Source organism: Crocuta crocuta, unplaced genomic scaffold (genome assembly GCF_008692635.1).
Source record: "Crocuta crocuta isolate KB4526 unplaced genomic scaffold, BGI_CrCroc_1.0 scaffold102, whole genome shotgun sequence".
In the NCBI taxonomy this organism is placed as follows: Eukaryota; Metazoa; Chordata; class Mammalia; order Carnivora; family Hyaenidae; genus Crocuta; species Crocuta crocuta.
Genome location: NW_027530019.1, coordinates 11,377,994 through 11,395,340, shown reverse-complemented (window position 1 = coordinate 11,395,340; position 17,347 = coordinate 11,377,994). Strand labels below are relative to the sequence as shown.

Genomic DNA, 17,347 nt, shown 5'->3' with positions numbered 1-17,347 from the left:
TTCCAAAGGGAGCCTGGAAACCCCCAAAGGCAGCTGTGTGCCAGAGGGTGTGTGGAGAAGGGGAAGAGGAGGGTGGCAGAGCCAGACCTCAGCCCTCTTGTCTGGCTGCCTGCTCCCCCAGCCCCCCATCTCTGGGCTATGCAGAGGACGGGCGTGGCAGGAGAAGACAGAGGAAAGGGGCTTGGACAAAGGGAAGGTCCACACACACAGGTGCAGGCATGCCGTGAGAGCGTGCAGCCTGTGTGACCCACAGGGTTGGGACAGACACACCCTAGGAGTAGAGGCAGGGGAGTGCACCTGTGGGCATGTGCAAGCTGTGGGTATCCCGGGGTGGGGGGAATGGGTGAACTCTGCTCCGGGGTGGGTGAAGTGTCTGGGTGACCAACGTGGCATGGGCAAGAAAGGTAAAACAGGTGGCCAGGTCCCGGACCCAGGGAACACTTCTCAGATGACTCTCTGGTGACGTGGGAGGTCCTGAGGAGCCTGAGGAGAAGTCTCCGGCCCTCCCGCCAGCCTACTGGCAGAGCCAGGTCCAAACTGGACACTGGCTGCAACTGCCCCTGCTGGCATGGCTCTGGACACGGTGCCGTGCAGGGGGCCCAGGTGGAGTCCTTCCTGACCCCTTATCTTTCCCTGAACCCCAGCGAACCCCTCCCTCCTCTGCCCTGCACAATCATGCCTGCATTGCTACAACAGTTTCCCAGAAAGTTAGTCAGCCTCTCCCCACCTATGCCTCAGCACAATCTGCATATGGCCTCAGGAAATCATGCAATCCCTTCCTCAAGAACTCAGGCGCCCTATCACTTGGATCCGCATCCCTTCTCTGCCCAGCCCTAGCCTCCTTCTCCTACTCTTCCCTCCACCCCTGAGTCCAGACCTGGAATCAAATTCTGCTTCCACCATAGGCAATCATTAGCCCTCACGTGTAGAATGGGCCTCAGCATTACCCTGTTGTGGGGAGGAGCATGTGTTGTTTGGAAGCCTGTCCTCCCCGCCTCCTCACCCCCACTGGCCCCCAGTAGGTGCTCACAGATGCCATGTGGCTCCTCTACCTCCCTCACAATTGTCCCTCCCACAGATTGGGCTCCCAGGACCTCTGGATGCTCATACTCTACCCCTCTCAGACCTCAGGGCCTCAAAGCAGCCTTCCTTAGCTACTCCTGGCTTTCAGTGTCCTCCTCTAGTTCTAAATTCTACAGTGACCAGGTTAGAACACCATTTCCTATTACTAGTCTCTAATCACTCTGGGTGTAAATGTCTTCCCTTATTAAAATACTTCGTATCATGGCTCTCTGCATTCTCTGTCCCCCTGAAGCTCTTTCTAGCTTAGCTCAATCCCAGGGTGAGGGCAGTGGAAGTATAATGGGGCGGTGGGGAAGCCTGGTGGCTCCTGTGAGTGCGGACACCCCTACAGCGAGGGGGCCTTGACACACAGTCCTCTCCTCCTTGAGGGCCAAGCCTCTCTCTGGATGGGGCAAGTTGAGGGCAGCACAAGGACGGGATCTGGGCTCTCCTCATTTCTTGAAAAGAAGGAGGGGCGCATCCTACCCACCCAAATGCCTTCATTTCCTACTGAAGTCGGACACTTCCCAGGGCCCCCATAACCTGGGAATGTAGCAGCGGCTGAGATGAGGGTGAAGTTAAGGCTGTAAGAAAACACTGCACAAACAGCGCTGGTGAGTCAAACCACATCCATGGGGCTACACTGCAGAGCTCATGCAATGTGGCCTCTGCCATGAACCCCAGAACCCAATTTGGGATCCATGCACTGAGCAAGGGCACAGAGACTAAGCTGGCAGAAGGGTCTCTCCTCCTCCTCCTTCACCCCTAACAGCTCATAAACTCAGCAGAAGCAAGAAGTACCCAGTGTGGGAGAAGCTGCTGGTCCTGTAAATGGGTGCTAGGGAGTAGGGAGTGGGGAGGAGAGAGTGAGGCGAACAGCGTTCTCAGACCCAAGCACACTGCAGGGGCTGGTAGCGCCAAGGTTACAGCTAGGAGGGGGGCCTGGAAAAATGATATCAACCCCAAAGTCTGAAATACAGACTGAGTGTAGCAGACACTCCCCCCCACCCCCTGCAAATACCTCTGATGTTTCTCCAGCCAGGGCAGATCTCCAGCCAGGCCCCGTATGCAGAGAAGAAGGGAAGACAGGATACTCACCCATGTCAGCCTGTCGGACATTTTTCATCCGGATGACCTTCACCGTCAGCAGGTGGCATGGAGAGACCCCACCCTGTGGGTTGAGAGGACAGCGGACTCACTCTTCAGGTAATAACAACTGACAGAGAGAGCAGCTCAAGCAGGACACAGGTCCCCACTGCTCAGACCCAAGATGCCTCCTCACAGTCAATCCACACCTCTGGGCTCTGTAGGACACTGCTGGTCCCCAAGGCTGCTGAGGTGAGGGGCTTACTTCTTGCTATTACCACATTTTTTTGTTTTGTTTTTTTAATGTTATAATTATTTTTATTTTCAACTCAGACTGTATACAGACAGTTCATCTGCCGTGGCTAGATTATCAGAGATAATAATATCACAATGGGTAGCATCTACTGAACACTTAACTCTTTGCCAGACACTTCTCTTACATTAAAAAATGTAGCAGGGGAGGAATAGAGAGAGAGGGAGACACAGAATCTGAAGTAGGCTCCAGGTTCCAAGCTGCCAGCCCAGAGCCTGACACAGGGCTCAAACCCACGATCCACAAGATCATGACCTGAACCAAAGTCAGACACTTAACTGACTGAGCCACCCAGGTGCCCCTTTCTTACATTTTAAAATCTTCATTAAGACCTTTATGACTGAGCTATTGCTATGGTTTTAAATTGAGATACAATTGAGATATAACACTGTATTAATTTTAAGTGTATAACAAGATGACTTGATATACATACATATTGCAATATAATTACCACAATGATTTTGGTTAACATCCATCACCACACACAGTTACAATTTTTTTTTTCATGTCAGGGGAAGTGTCATCATTTTGATGTCTGTCCTTCCAGCCTCTTCTGGGGCTTATTCTAAGCAGCAACAATAGAATGAAGCCTGGGAAGGTGGCTACTTAGAACCTGAGATAGATGTGTAGGTCAGACATCAGGCCCCTTCCCAACAGCTGCCTCGGAATCAGAACAAAAGTCAAATGGACAGTCTGAGGAATCCTTTTGTGAGATTAACGGAAATACTGGAAATCCTCACAGTCAGTAACTTGATCTAACAGGATTCTGTTTTGAGCTGGGTGACTCAGAGCAAAGGCCACACACACCACTTCTCTCCTGGTGTTGGAAATATGGCTGTGGCCATTGGCCCTACCCATTCTGGGCATGGTGGGCTCCTCATTGCTCACTCCCCAGCTGGGAGAGGGGGTGTCCTGGTATGATCTGGTGAGGAAGCTGGAGTCAGTTTTCACCCAGGAGAGCAGTTCTGGCAAAGCCCACTCCCAGATGGCAACCAGACTTCAAATGCGGGCCACCAGGCCACGGCCCAGGCAAGGGTCAGTCCTCAGGGACATTTCCTAGTGTTGAGCTCTCAGCCATCACAGCCATATTCCTGCCTCCAGGAGGGCTGTCCTTAGCCCTGCCTGACCCCCTTGTGTCTGTCTGGAAGGGAATGAGCACTCACAGCTTCCTGCAGGACCTCACTTGAGGTGTCCCTGCCTCCCAGGGAAAGTCCTCTGCTGTCATCTAACCCTGATACCTCCAGCGAGGTTGACCATCTCTTCCCACTCTAACTCAGCAAGACTAACACCACCAGCTACTATCTCTTGAGTGTCTGCCACATGTTAAGTGTTGTGTGTATAATCTCTACGTTTCATATTGCTCAATCCTTACAACACCCCTTGAAGCAATTATTATTAGCCTCACCTTACAGATGGTGAATCTGAGCTTAAGCCCTTTGACGCTGGGCACTCAGCTAGAATCAGAGGAACCCGAGTTTGAATTCAATTCTAATTCCTACGCCTGTTGCTCATAACTATGACCATGCTATCATCTTACTTGAAAGCAACACTTAGGGCATCTGGGTGTCTCAGTTGGTTAAGCATCTGACTTCAGGTCATGTCATAATCTCATAGTTTGTGGGTTCAAATCCCACATTGGGCTCTGCACTGACATGACAGCTCAGAGCCTGGAACCTGTTTCAGATTCTGTGTCTCCACCTCTCTCCACCCCTATCCCACTTACACACTCTGACACACACTCTCTCTCTCAAAAATAAATAAACATTAAAAAAATAAAAAAGAAAGCAACCCTTAACTTTCAACACGAAGACAGGTGCTGCTTGCCCCTCACCCCCTCCTCCTTCATCTTTTCCTCTTAGAACCTCTTTTCCTGACAGCTTCTTCTTTTCACTCCGAATTCCCTCAAGGCCCCCAGATAATCCCCAAACACCGGTAGTCCTTCTACCAGTAATGCTTTTACTGGCTACATTTCTGCCAATGTATTCCATGATCTCTCTCTTTTTTATTTTTTAAAGTTTATTTATTTATTCTGAGAAAGAGTGAGAGCATTAGCAAGTGGGGGAGGGGCAGAGACAGACAGACAGAGAATCCTAAGTAGGCTCCACGCTGTCAGCACAGAGCCTGATGTGAGGCTCAAATTCACAAATCATGAGATCATGACCTGAGCTGAAACCAAGAGTCAGATGCTTAACCGAGCCACCCAGGCTCCCCTCTCTCTTTTTTAAAGAGCCAGTGCACACCGGAGCCTAAGGGTTCTTGGAGGAGTTCCACTTTCCAGTAGCCACAAAGGGCTACCTTGAGTCTCAAATCACAATTTCTAGCTCAGGAATTTGCATCAGAGACTCAATTCCAAAGTGCTCTACAAACTACTCTGACATCTTTGCCAGCAGGGAGATAGAACCTGGCAGTGGGTTGGGAGTCATTCTGGGGGCCATTCTGGGAGGTAGCAGTGGGACCATGGGATTGAGGTCTTGGGTCTAGGTGATTCCAAGAGCCAGGTCTGAGAAAAATAACCTTCTTGGATAAAAATGAATGTACATGTTTTGCTCCTGCTATAACCAGCTGAACTGGAGTGACACTAGAGATAAGCAAAACTTCACAGCTCCACAGATCATTGATCCAATTATCAAGATCCAATAGAACACAGCTCAGTGTCTGTGACAGTGCAGATGGGAGCCAGAAACCCCCAACATTATGAAACTCAAGTTTATGAGGTAGCTTATGGTGTGGTAAGGGTAACCACTTTAGGGACTTGGATAAGCCTGTCCCTAGGACAGGATACCTTGGCTCATTATCAGGATGAAGCCATAGCCATGGCCAGACATCATGCCAGCTGGGCCGCAGCCCTGGAGCAGAGATGGACATCAGTCCTTCGGTTCATGGGGCCATTGGGGCATCCTGGGTAAGGAGAAGGGAGTACTCAGGGGGTTGGAGCTCAAGGCAGAACTATTTGACAAACAGTACAGAAGTGTGTTCAGACAGGGGTGCCTGGGTGGCTCAGTCGGGTAAGCATCGGCTTCAGCTCAGGTCATGATCTCACAGTCCATGGGTTCGAGCCCCACATTGGGCTCTGTGCTGACAGCTCAGAGCCTGAAGCCTGCTTCAGATTCTGTGTCTCCTTCTCTCTCTCCCCCCCTCCCCCACTCACACTCTGTCTCTCTCTCTCTCTCTTTCAAAATAAAATAAAGACATATAAAAAAAAAAAAAGAAGTGTATTCAGACATGTTAATAACCTGCAGGGAGGGTGGGCCTGCTAGTTTTCAGGAAATCCATGTGGGAGAAAGGGTTCTATTACTCAGGCTGTAGCCACACAAACAGCTCCTGCTCCAGCCTATTCCCTGTCCTTGGTTCCTGGCGCTGATCCCTCCAGGACTCTACTTCTCCTTGCGACCTATTCAGGACAGGGGGTATCTCGCCAGCTCATATGGAAAAGATATTGCCCCATGACCCTCAGGACTAGCTATTATGCAACTCAATAGTGCCCCTTCCCAGGCCCATCCTTATAGGGAGGACCTTGATGGAGGTTGGGGAGCACAACTAACTACCCTCCCCCAGCATGCCAGGCCCTGAGCCTGTGCTGGTACATTGTACCTGCTCTCATTTAGCCCTCCAACCACACTGTGGGGAAGGCGCTGTCATCCCCGCTTTGTGGAGGAGAAGACTGGGTTTAGAGAGACTGCATCTCACACAGGGGCACACAGCCCAGAAGTGGCAGGGCCAGGACTCAGGCGCAGATCCACCTGACCACAGGGCAGCACACTTTCCATCTACCTGGAGGCTGACTCTCACCGAGAATGAACCAAAGTGGCTCAAAGCTTGCTCCGGGTCATGCACTGGACTACTTAATAGCAGAGGGAGGAGTAGGCCCTTGGCTCCCAATTCAGGGCTCTCCCTGCACCCCAGGTCTAGCTGTCACCACAAATTAGTCAGTAGTTACAGATGGGCTCCCAGGGACAGGCTCCCACATGGCAATGGGAATTGGGGAGAGGGTCTGACAACTCTGTTGCAGAGGTGGTGGGTGTGATGCCCATCCCCGGGCCAGGCATATCCTAACCAAACCAGCCCCCAAGGTCTGGAGTGCAGGAGAGGGGAGGGCAGAGCGCAGGGAGCCTGTGGGCTATGCCTCCCCAGGGCTTCTCAGGACAGGCACGGCTGGTGGTGCCGCCTCCTCCTCCCCAGTGAACTGGGTATAGCCTGTTCCTTGCAACACCTGGATCAGAGCCCCAAACAGCCTGGTGATCCCTCCCTGGATGTGTGGGCCCTCCCTAAGAGGACACCACCATTGGGATGGAGACTTTATGGGACCTCAGAACATTTCCCAGCTAGTCCGAGCAACATCCCAGCCCAACCTCCCAGGAGGTTCCCGGGAGGAGCTACCATAGCTGTTTTCCTTTTTAACACACAGACTAGGTAAGGGGTCACAGCAAGAAGGCCAGCTCTGAGCCTTGGACCCTCTGGGAGCTGAGAGGGACAGGCACAGTCCTCAGCTGTTTCACTTCCCCTGTCTCTCCTATGGAGGCTCTCCCCTAGTCTGGGTTCCACAGGCTCAACCAGACTGGGGAGGCAGGAACAAGTGCTGACCAGAGGCTCTTCCAGCTCCCCAAGAGCTGTGGGGAAATGTGGACATATCCCAGAAGGTGATGTCTATCTTGGCCAGGGCAGTGGGGCACCAGGCACCATGCAGCTCAGAGCTCCCCTCCTTGGGCTCATTGGAGGGTGAGTAGGGTCTCCATCTCCCACCCCAGAAGGACAAGGCACTTTCAGGGCATCACTCGTCTCATTCAGTGGTTCAGTGTGGGCTGGGGGAGGGAGCCCTGGGGAGAAAAATAAGGAAGAAATTGCTGCTTAAAGTCCTGGCTACAGCATGTCTATGGCAAAGTGGAAGCTTGAGGTAAATAGGAAAGCTGAAGTGGAGTTGTCTGGAGCCCTGGCAACCTGATCCTTGAATCCAGAGTCTCTCTATGAGGCCATGAGAAACCGGATGGACCCAGGAGTCTTGACCACAGACTCAGCTGGGCTTCGCGGCTAATGTGACAGGCTGGCAATGCCACTGATCCTCATGAGACACCACAACACACACTCACAAGGCATGGCAGTTTAGAATGTCCACAGGGTAAATTTCTACTCACAGCTAGGACAAGCAAGTGTGGATCCACTCCTGGTAGTGCCAAGCACCGTCTATCCAGGTGCTGGCCTGGCTACAGATGGCTCTGAGTCACACCACAGCACCGTGTTAAGCCCATGGGGACTCTCAGCTGGGCCATCCACCCAGGAGCTCCAGCTGGGCAAGACTATGTCCCCAGGTGTGAGGTAGGGGCTGCTGAGCCTTGGTGTTCCATGTCTCTGGAATCTACAATGCTCCCAGCCCTCCCTGTGCCTGTCTCCTGCCCTCAGCCTCTGCCCCGCCTACCCAGTACTGCTCCCTCACCTCCGAGGCGCAGGGGGCTGAAGGCTTGCCATCTTCTGCTTGGCCTAGGTCTGGTCGGTAGTGGGAGAGCCAGGCGGGCATCTGCTTCTGGAGCATCGTGTCAGCTCTCCAGCTGGGTGGCAAGATTGGGAATTTATATTCTGACTCAGAGCTCCGCCCTGCAGACACCTCTCTGCTGTGGCTGGGATTGCACTGGGAGGGGTTAGGGTGGGTAGGCAGATGGGGAACAGGGGGTCTAGACCTCTTAGCATCAAGGGACACTGAAGTCTGCAGATCTTGGAAATGCAGGAACCATCAGGGAACTCTGGCCCTTGGGATCAGCAGTTGGCCATCCCCCAAAACATACCACCTGGCTGTCCAAGGGAACAGCAGGGCAAAAAGAGGATCTGGGACCCTCACAATTTAGGATTAGCCCAGCCATGATCTGGGAAAGCTCTCTCTCTTCAGCTTATCAAGGTCTTGGCTCAGAGATGCCCCTCTGGCCATCTGAGGAGATCGGGGGGTGGTGTGCGGGGAAGGTGTCCTTCCTCCTAACTCCACTAAATCCCACAGCTTGGTGCCCAGGAGCTGTAGGCAGGGACTTCAGGGGAGGCAGAGACCATGGTCAGGACTCCCAAAATTAGAAGAAGAAGAAAAAAATAATTGCCTCAATCCTTGGTGAGGAAAGGGTCAAGTACAGGTATCCCCAGCTCTTCTTCCTGGGAAGCCAGATGGAGAGAGGGTGTGCCCAGACTCTGCCTGTCTCAGGACAGCTTAGAGGATGCTCCTGCCCCACCCACCTGATCCCTATCTCGGGCCTAGTGGTAGGATCACTCAGGGGCCTGGTGAGGTGACTTCGCCTGCTTGGCTGCCCAGCTGGGTACGCTGGGAGTTTCCTGCCTGAGCTGTTGCCCGAGGCCCCACAACCGGCTTTTCTGGCCCACATATTAAAGTGATTTTGTGAAATTGAGGGTGAGATCTGAACACAGGGCTGACTAGGTCCAAATGCAGGGATGGAGCTTGGTTGGTGGTATCTGTGGGACCTCTTTCTATGCCAGGTAGAGGTGACATCACTCCCCGAGGACCCAGCAAGGATTAATTCCTCACCTTTCCTCTTTCAAGATGCCTTCAGTGCCTGTCTTTTCCTTTACATCCCATCAGTGGCTCCTGTCTCTCAGCTTCCTCTGCCTCTCAGGGATTCATGCCCCCCCACACCTGGCTGGCCAGTGAGCTTTGTAACCATCCCTTCAACTGCCATTCTGCTCAAATGCATCCAAAGCTTAGCCATTCTTTGGCAATGAATTGTGGATTCCAATACCTTCCATAAAGCAAATAAATCCCAGAAACAATCCTGTGTATATGTGGAATTTTAGTGTCTGATAAAGGAAGTCTTTCAAAGAGGGATGAAAGGATGGACTATTCATTATTGGAGAAACTAGCTTGCCCTGGAATAAAATTATTAGATCCCAACTTTATAACTCTACAAAAACAAATTTCAGACAGATTAAAAATCTAACCATTAAAATAAAAACATAACAAAAGTTAAAATAAGATATTGGACAACATTAATATAATATTGGGATGAAGAGAATCTTCCTAAATAAGGTACAAAGCCTAGAAGCCAGTAAAGATATATTACCAGATTTGAATATACAGAAACATAAAATTTCAATCAAGCAAAAGATGTCACAAGAAAAGCACTACCTCCAAACTATATCCCAAAGTTTTTCCTCTTAATAGATATCCATGGATAACAAACTCACCATTAAAAAACAATGGTAAAGAGAGTCATGCCCTGTCAGATTCTAAGATAAAGTACAAAGCCACACTTAGACAAAACATACTTAGTGTGTCACTGGCGCAAGAACCGGACCAACGGGACAAAGAGAGAGGGATCAGAGACACACTCTGATATTTAGTGGAACTTAATCAATGATAAAATTGGCACCACAAATCAAGAGGGAAAAAAGAGCTGTTTAACAGATGACACACCTGAGTGGCTCACTAAATAGAATAAATTAAACAACATCTCCATTATTGTCATATTTAAAAAATAGGCTGTACATGGGACCAACACATGAAATGGAAAACTATAAAGCTAACAGAAGATAATGTGGGAGAATCTATTTATGATCTGGGGGTAAGAAGGATTTATGAAACACTTGGAAACCAGGAACCATAAGGCAAAACATTTTTTTTTTTTTTTACAAATAGTTTATTGTCAAATTAGTTTCCACATAACACCCAGTGCTCATCCCCACAAGTGTCCTCCTCCATGCCCATCCCCCCCCTCCCTCCACATCCATCTGTCCTCAGTTTTTGTCAGCATTCAAGAGTCTCTCATGGTTTGCCTCTCTCCCTTTCACCCACCATTTCCCCCCTTCTTCTCCCCCTTGTTCCTCAGTTAAGTTCCTCCTAATCCTCCTATACGTGCAAACATATGATATTTGTACTTCTCTGCCTGACTTATTTTGCTCAGCATAACACCCTCAAGGTCCATCCATGTTGCTACACATGGCCAGATTTCATTGTTTCTCATAAGGCAAAACATTTCTAAACCTCTACATAAGGATTAAGGATTTCTGTCAACTAAGAAGAACATACAGAAAAAGCTAAAAGACAGCTGACAGAATGACACAAGATATTTGCAATGCATTTGCAAATCTCTGAATCACTAGATCACTATCTAGTAAATACAAAGAATTCTTATGTAATCCACAAGAAAAAGATGGCTGTGCCAACATAAAAATAGACCAAAGATTTGAACCTGCAGTTTATGTGGGAAGGGAATCCCAAAAAGCTAACAGGCATTTGAGGAGATGCTCAAAATCATCCATAATCAGGGAAATGCACATTAAAACACGAGTGAGATTTCACTCCAGTTTTAAATTGGAAAACACCAAGAAAGTTGAGTAATGGTTGCCCTTCCGAGGGGAGAAGGGAGAAGGATATGTGGGTACAGGGAAATAACAACCAATCGTGAGGGCAGGTATGGGGCTCTTGGGACGAAGGAGGATATGTTCCACATTCTTGGAGGAAATTTTTCCCCTCCAGCTTTTCCCCAGCTTCTCTGCCATTGCTCTATTGCAAACCTTTGCCTTTATGCACTGCAACTACTGCAGTAGCCTACCCAGTCTCCCTGCTTCCTCACTTGCCTTCCTATACGCCATTCCCTGCAGGAGGGCGCAAGTAGTGTCCTGAAAACATCAGCTAGATGATGTTACGACCCTGAGTAAAACCCTCCCAGCTTCTGGCTGCTCTCACTTCTTGCCATGCCCTGGAAGGTCCCGTGTGGTCTGGCTGCTCACATCTGTTCCATTCCTCCATTCCTCACACACGAGTTCCAGCTCTACTGTCCCCTCCCCCCCGCCTGGAACATGGCAAGCTCTTTCCCACATCAGGGATTCTGCACTTGCTGTTCCCCAGCCTGATGTCTTTGACTGTGACTCTGCATGTTGCTGCTCTTTTTCATGGGCATGGGTCTGCACAAATGTCCTTTTTCTCCAGCAATCTTGCCTGACCGCCCTCCATTAGGTGTGTGTCTCTCGCCCACCTGTGTGCTTCTGAGTCACTCTGGTTATTTGATTTGATTTAATGTATCATATCTTGGGTTATCTTGTTTATTTTTTCTTTCTGCTTCTTTCCATCAGACTGTAACTCTTTAAGGGTAGACACATTGCTCATTTTGTTCATCAACTAGAAGCACCTAACTCCACCAGTCAAGGAATGGTTTGATTGCTAGGCCACATTCACACACTGGAATATTACACAGATGTCCACAGAGATGAAGTGGCTAACATTTGCTGAATGTCTACAAAGTGACAAAGTCTATTCCACATATTTTATATTACCTGTGAAGTAGATATTATTATTATGTCACTAAAAAAAGGATTGAAACATGGAGAGGGTAAGTAAGTTGCTCAGGGTCACCATGGTAAGTGACAGGGATGCGATGCAAGTCAGTCTGACCCCAGAACTTCTGGCTGTAACTACACATACATCAGGAGATGTATCTTAATATGTTGAGATGTGTCAGGATTTCCCGCCAACAAGCTAGACATGACTCCATTTCATGATGAGGAGATACAAAATGATACAAAATAAGCATAAACAAGACAAAAAATAGGGGCTTCTGGGTGGCTCAATTGGTTAAGCATCTGACCAGCTCAGGTCACGATGTTAAGGATCGTAGGTTTGAGCCTCACATTGGGTCATCTGCTGTCAGCACAGAGCTTCGCATCATCTGTCACCCTCTCTCGTGGCCCCTCCGCTGTTCTTTCTCTCTCATAAATAAACAAACATTTAAAAAAGATGTACATATTTTTGGGATATCTGGGTGGCTCAATCGGTTAAGTGTCTGACTTCAGCTCAGGTCACGATCTCGCAGCTAGTGAATTTGGGTCTGCATCAGGCTCTGCACCAACATCTCAGAGCCTGGAGCCTGCTTCAGATTTTGTGTTTCCCTCTCTCTCTGCCCCTCCCCCACTCATGCTCTGTCTCTCTCAAAAATAAGTAAACATTTAAAAAATATATACATATTTTTAAAAAAACATGACAAGAAAGAATCTTCATCCCAATGTAGATAGTATTTATAGTCTTATTTTTGTCAGGAGATCTGGCTGACAAATATTTTCNAAAAATATATACATATTTTTAAAAAAACATGACAAGAAAGAATCTTCATCCCAATGTAGATAGTATTTATAGTCTTAAGTTTGTCAGTAGATCTGGCTGACAAATATTTTCCATTCTTCTTTTTTTTTTTTTTACAAATAGTTTATTGTCAAATTAGTTTCCACATAACACTCAGTGCTCATCCCCACAAGTGCCCTCCTCCATGCCCATCCCTCCTCCCCCCCACATCCATCATCCATTCTTCTTGATAACGAAATGTTAATCCTCAAAGTACTTTCATCCACAACTCCACATTTCTCAATCTTGGGAAGTTCCTGCTACTAAAAGTTGTGGCCTCTCGTTTCAACTAGATGACAAGTGTTATTTTCCAGCTCCTGACTCTCTCTCACATAGCAAGACTGGCTGGAGCCTTTTCTACACTGCATTTACACTTTGTCACTGGTCACCTCTGTGAGGATGACACTGCCATTGTCTTAAACCTGACTGAACATGGTATAGTTGGTTAAGAGTCTAGCTTTAAGGTGTCACAGACCTGCATGTGAATACTGCTTCTGCTACATATCAGCTTCATGAACCTGGGTAAATGTATCCCTATAAGCTTGAGTTTCTCCATCTGCAAAATGGAAAGCATAATGATTTCTACCTCATGGGGTGGTTATGGAAACTAAATGGGATGAAGGTCTTGGTATATGGTTGACCTTCAGTTAGTGATGGTTTTGCCACAAAAGTGTGATACACAGTAATATCAGAGACACCAAGACAGCATCCCTGCCCAAGGAGCTCCAATCTAATTGGTTGAGACAGGAAGGTCACAAAAGTGCTCTTAGGATGATCCTGTCACGGATGAGGAAGAGAGGCATAAAAATATGCCGCTCAGAGAGCATGACCATCCTGGGCTGGGAAGGTCAGAAGATGCTGCATGGCATAGGGAGAACTTGCACTTGCCTTTGGAGGAGGGGTAGGGACCTGATGAATAAAGTAGGAAAGGGCATTTGTGTCAGGCAAGATAGCATGAGCAAGGGTATGAAGACTCAGAAAGGAGATGAAAGGAGAAAGTCCTGGATATCAAGCGTGAGAATCATGATTGTTTGTTGGCAGTGATAACTCATGGAAAGTTTCTGAGCAGAGTGTTTAAGAAAGACAGCAAATCCCGCTCCTATGGGTAGAACACATGACCATCAGCACTGTGTGATCTGGGTGAGCTGGAGGGCAGGTGCACCTCTTTGATCAGCCTAGTGTGGCTCCTTGGGGCAAGCCATGGTCTACAAAAGGTCCCTGATAAACACCTCTCCCTCTTCACCTGTGAGCAATGCTACTGGGTCTCATGCTATCCAAATGCCCTATGGGTTCCAGTGCCATGCAGACTGCCTCAGATTTTCTAGCTGTCACTCTGAACCTAAGGGACTAGGGCTGGGGAAAGACAAAGACCTGCTTGTCTGTGGAAGAGGGGAGGAATCCAGAGCAGGTCTGTAAGTCTTCTTCTCTTCCTTTCCCTGCACCCTTCTCTTTTGCCTTGCTATCCCACAGGCCTCTCGGGCCAAGCCTATGGGAACCTGCAGGGCAGATATGGGGGGTGCGGAACTCCTGGCTTCCCCCACAGAGGGATGACAAGTGGCCCTCACTTTCCTTGGTCCCAAGCTGGCTGACCAAGCATCCCCCAAACTCTGCCAAGTCTCTTGCAGCCAGGGCACTGGGTGGGGGTAGGGAGGGACTCCTGACTCCACAGGGAGAGAACTGGGGGAGGGTTCTAGCAAGTTCAGCTCTGGGGTAATGTGTCAGGGTGAGCTTGTACTGGTGCCATTGTTTATATTTATTTTTTATTAAAAATTTTTAAATGTTTATTTTTGAGAGAGAGAGAGAGAGAGAATGAGTTATGTGGGGGGAGGGCCCAGAGAGAGATGCAGACAGAATCTGAAGCAGGCTCCACGCTCTGAGCTGTCACCACGGAGCCCAATGTGATACTCTAACTCACCAACCGTGAGATCATGACCTGAGCCAGAGTCGGATGCTTAACCGACTGGGGCACCCAGGTGCCCCTTGGTGCCCTTGTTTTAAGAACTATATCCAATGGCTCTAGTCTATTCCATTCACTGGTGCCGTCTTTGGACTGAATTTGGTTACAGCCAAGTTCTAGCAGAGGAACATAATTCCCCATGGGCTCCATCTGGGTCAAGTGACCAAGGTTCTGCAGTCACTTCCCAAGAGCTGTTCCCTACCATATCACAGGGCAGAGGACATGGGGATGGGTGGTGTTGGCCTGAGAGGGTCTGTGAGCAGGAGATGCCCTCATGCCAATTCCTGGGTTGGACAGGTCCCAGCAGAGCTGAGGGATGCCTTGGCTCCCTACTGATATCAAGGTCAGTGTTCAGGGAGGCGCTGTGGGGTGGTGGGCAGAGCCCTGGGCTGGAAACCAGGAGCTGTGGGTTCTACTTCCAGTGTATCCAGGATGATACACTCTCTCCGGGCCTCACTTTCCTCTTCTGTAAAATGGGAGGTTGGACCAGGTCAGTCCGGAATCCTAGGAGTGGGGCCTGGCATCTCGATCTTTTCATTATCTCCGGTGACTCGGTGACACAGCTACGACAAGACCACAGAACCAGGGAGCCTCAGTGTCCTTGCTGGCTGCTGACTAGAGGGGTCTGGCCTGCCCTGCAGCCCCCCGAGGCCTCACCGTGCTTGGGCATCAGTTCAGACTGAGAATAAACGGGGGATTCTCAGGTCCTTCTGAATAAGCTGTGACAGACACCAAACTGTAAACACAGCGTGGCTGATGTCAGAAATGAACAGTCAAGGATATGGTCAGGGAAGTGCTGAAAGTGACTACAAGTAGGTTGATATTTGGTGAGGGGGATGAGAGACATGAGGAGGGCGCTGGGGGTGCGTGAAAACAGAGCCTGTGGTCTGTTCTCACTCAGCGGGATCCAGGGCTGTGACTCCTCTTACCACCTCTTCCCCCAGGTGCAAGTGTGAGTGTGAAGCTGTGAGTGTGGTGTGTGCGCTTGGGAGGAGATGCACACGTGCTCTTTCTTGCGGGGTTACCCTGAGCCCCCACTGGAGAATAAAGTCCTGTCGCACCGGATTAGTGGCATCTGCCCCTAGGGGGCCTGGAATGGGACCCTAAAGACTCACTTGCAGCTGTCCCCACCAGCCTCAGCCCTGCTTGCTCTGCCACACTCAGGGATCATGTAAGCCTTGTAGCTGTTCAGGCCAAGCACCCTGAGGATTTGGTTGCTTTTGACGTAGTGATCAGGGTTTGAGTTAAAGACACTGCACTGAGGAAGTGGAGAGTGACTGAACTGGCTCTCTGACACTTCCAGGCCACTCCCACCTGGCTTCTTACCCTCCTCTGCCCTGCCTAGCCCCCTTACAAGCTCTGGCTGGTTGGTGGCAGGTGGGCTCTGGGGCCCAGGGCGGGGGCCTGGGCCTGGAGAGTGGCGGGGAGCTGCCTGGAGGATGCACGGGCAAAGGGCACTCCTGGTGGTGGAGTGGGTGGGGCTGGGCCTCAGCGCTGACTGCTGTAATCTAGGCCGCACCTGGCGAGGAAGACGTGGGTGAGCCAAGCACAGCAGTTAGAAGGGACCCTTGGGTCTGTGAGCAGCAGAGAGGAGTGGGAGCCCTTTCCCTTCCTGGAAGCAGTCTGGAAGAGCCGCCTGGTGCTACTAGCCGGGTCCCCCAGCTCTGTCTGCAGTGGGGCCTGGAGGGGGCTGGGCTCAAGCCTCTCCTGTCCCCAGTGCCTGGGAGCTGGCAGCATTGCAGCCATACCCTGCCACGTGCAGGTGCCACCTCCCCCCACCCCACCAGTTCTGAGGTTAAGGGGTGATTGAGTCCATATGTGGGGTCCTGGTGAATGGACATAATGACCCCTAAAATCCCCTTCCCCTTCGTCTAATAGAAGAACACTTGGGATCTTATGCGACTGTCGTGGGGAATCTTCTTCCTTCCTTGGAGGTGCCTCCCCTACCATCTGTCTGGCCCGTCAGCATCCCCATCTTCTTAGATTCACTGATTGGTTCAGGAACAATTCAATTTCCTCCCACTTCTTTTTAGGGTTATATGGGTGGGCAGGGGTGGTGGTGGTGGAAACGAGTGAGAGGGAGGGAGAGAGAGCTATTATACTCTTTTCTCCAGATTATGAACTCTAAGAAACTAGGTAAGGAAGAGGTAAGCTTTGAGTTACTGTTACCACATGGAAGTCCCTAAGCTAATGTAGGGGCGCCTGCGTAGCTCAGTCAGTTGAGTATCAGACTCTTGATTTAGGGTCAGGTCATGATGCCAGAGTTGTGGGATTGAGTCCTGCATAGGATTCTGCACTGAGCATGGAGCCTGCTTGAGGTTGATTCTCTCTCTCTCTCTCTCTCTCTCTCTCTCTCCCTCCCTCCCTCTCTCCCTCCCTCTCTCTCTCTCCCACTTATCCTCTCTTTCTCTCTAAAAGTTTTTTTTTTTAAAGAAAAAAAAAACTAAGCTGACATAGAAAAAAGCAAAGTTGAGATGGGGAGAAAAAGGGAAAGTTCTGAGGATGTGTTCTGGACCACTAGATCCAGCTATGCCTGAAGCCCACATATACCTGGACTTAACAACCCCACAAGACAATAAAGACATCCCCCCACCCAGCCCAACTTATGCTTATTTGAATCCCGCTTCCATTACTCTGCACTTGTGGCTGAAGGAGTTCTGGCTAACTCACCTGACCACCACCTCTGTGGCAGGTCTCTATTTGGGATTCTCCATTAGGGAGAGGGGAGGCAAGAACTACCTGGGGTTGTGCCCCTTCTGTCTCCTGAACTGAGTCCCTTATGTCATCAAATTAGGGAACCCAAATCTCCAGGACACATGGAGGGTGGGAG

The 17,347-nt window shown here is 49.8% G+C and overlaps 1 protein-coding gene across 2 annotated transcripts in view; it reads right to left on the bottom strand.

The window, feature by feature from the left end:
- Window positions 1-17,347, bottom strand: part of PLA2G4E (phospholipase A2 group IVE) — a 55,983-nt gene that overhangs the window by 26,399 nt on the left and 12,237 nt on the right. The window contains exons 1-2 of one of the 2 annotated variants that reach the window (XM_077764605.1): window positions 7,890-7,985; window positions 2,161-2,233 (exon numbers count right to left, since the gene is read on the bottom strand). In XM_077764605.1, the coding sequence (XP_077620731.1) occupies window positions 2,161-2,233; window positions 7,890-7,985 (169 nt within the window). Of the gene's footprint in view, window positions 1-2,160; window positions 2,234-7,889; window positions 7,986-17,347 lie in introns of those variants that run through there. The other variant, XM_077764604.1, reaches the window with a different exon arrangement.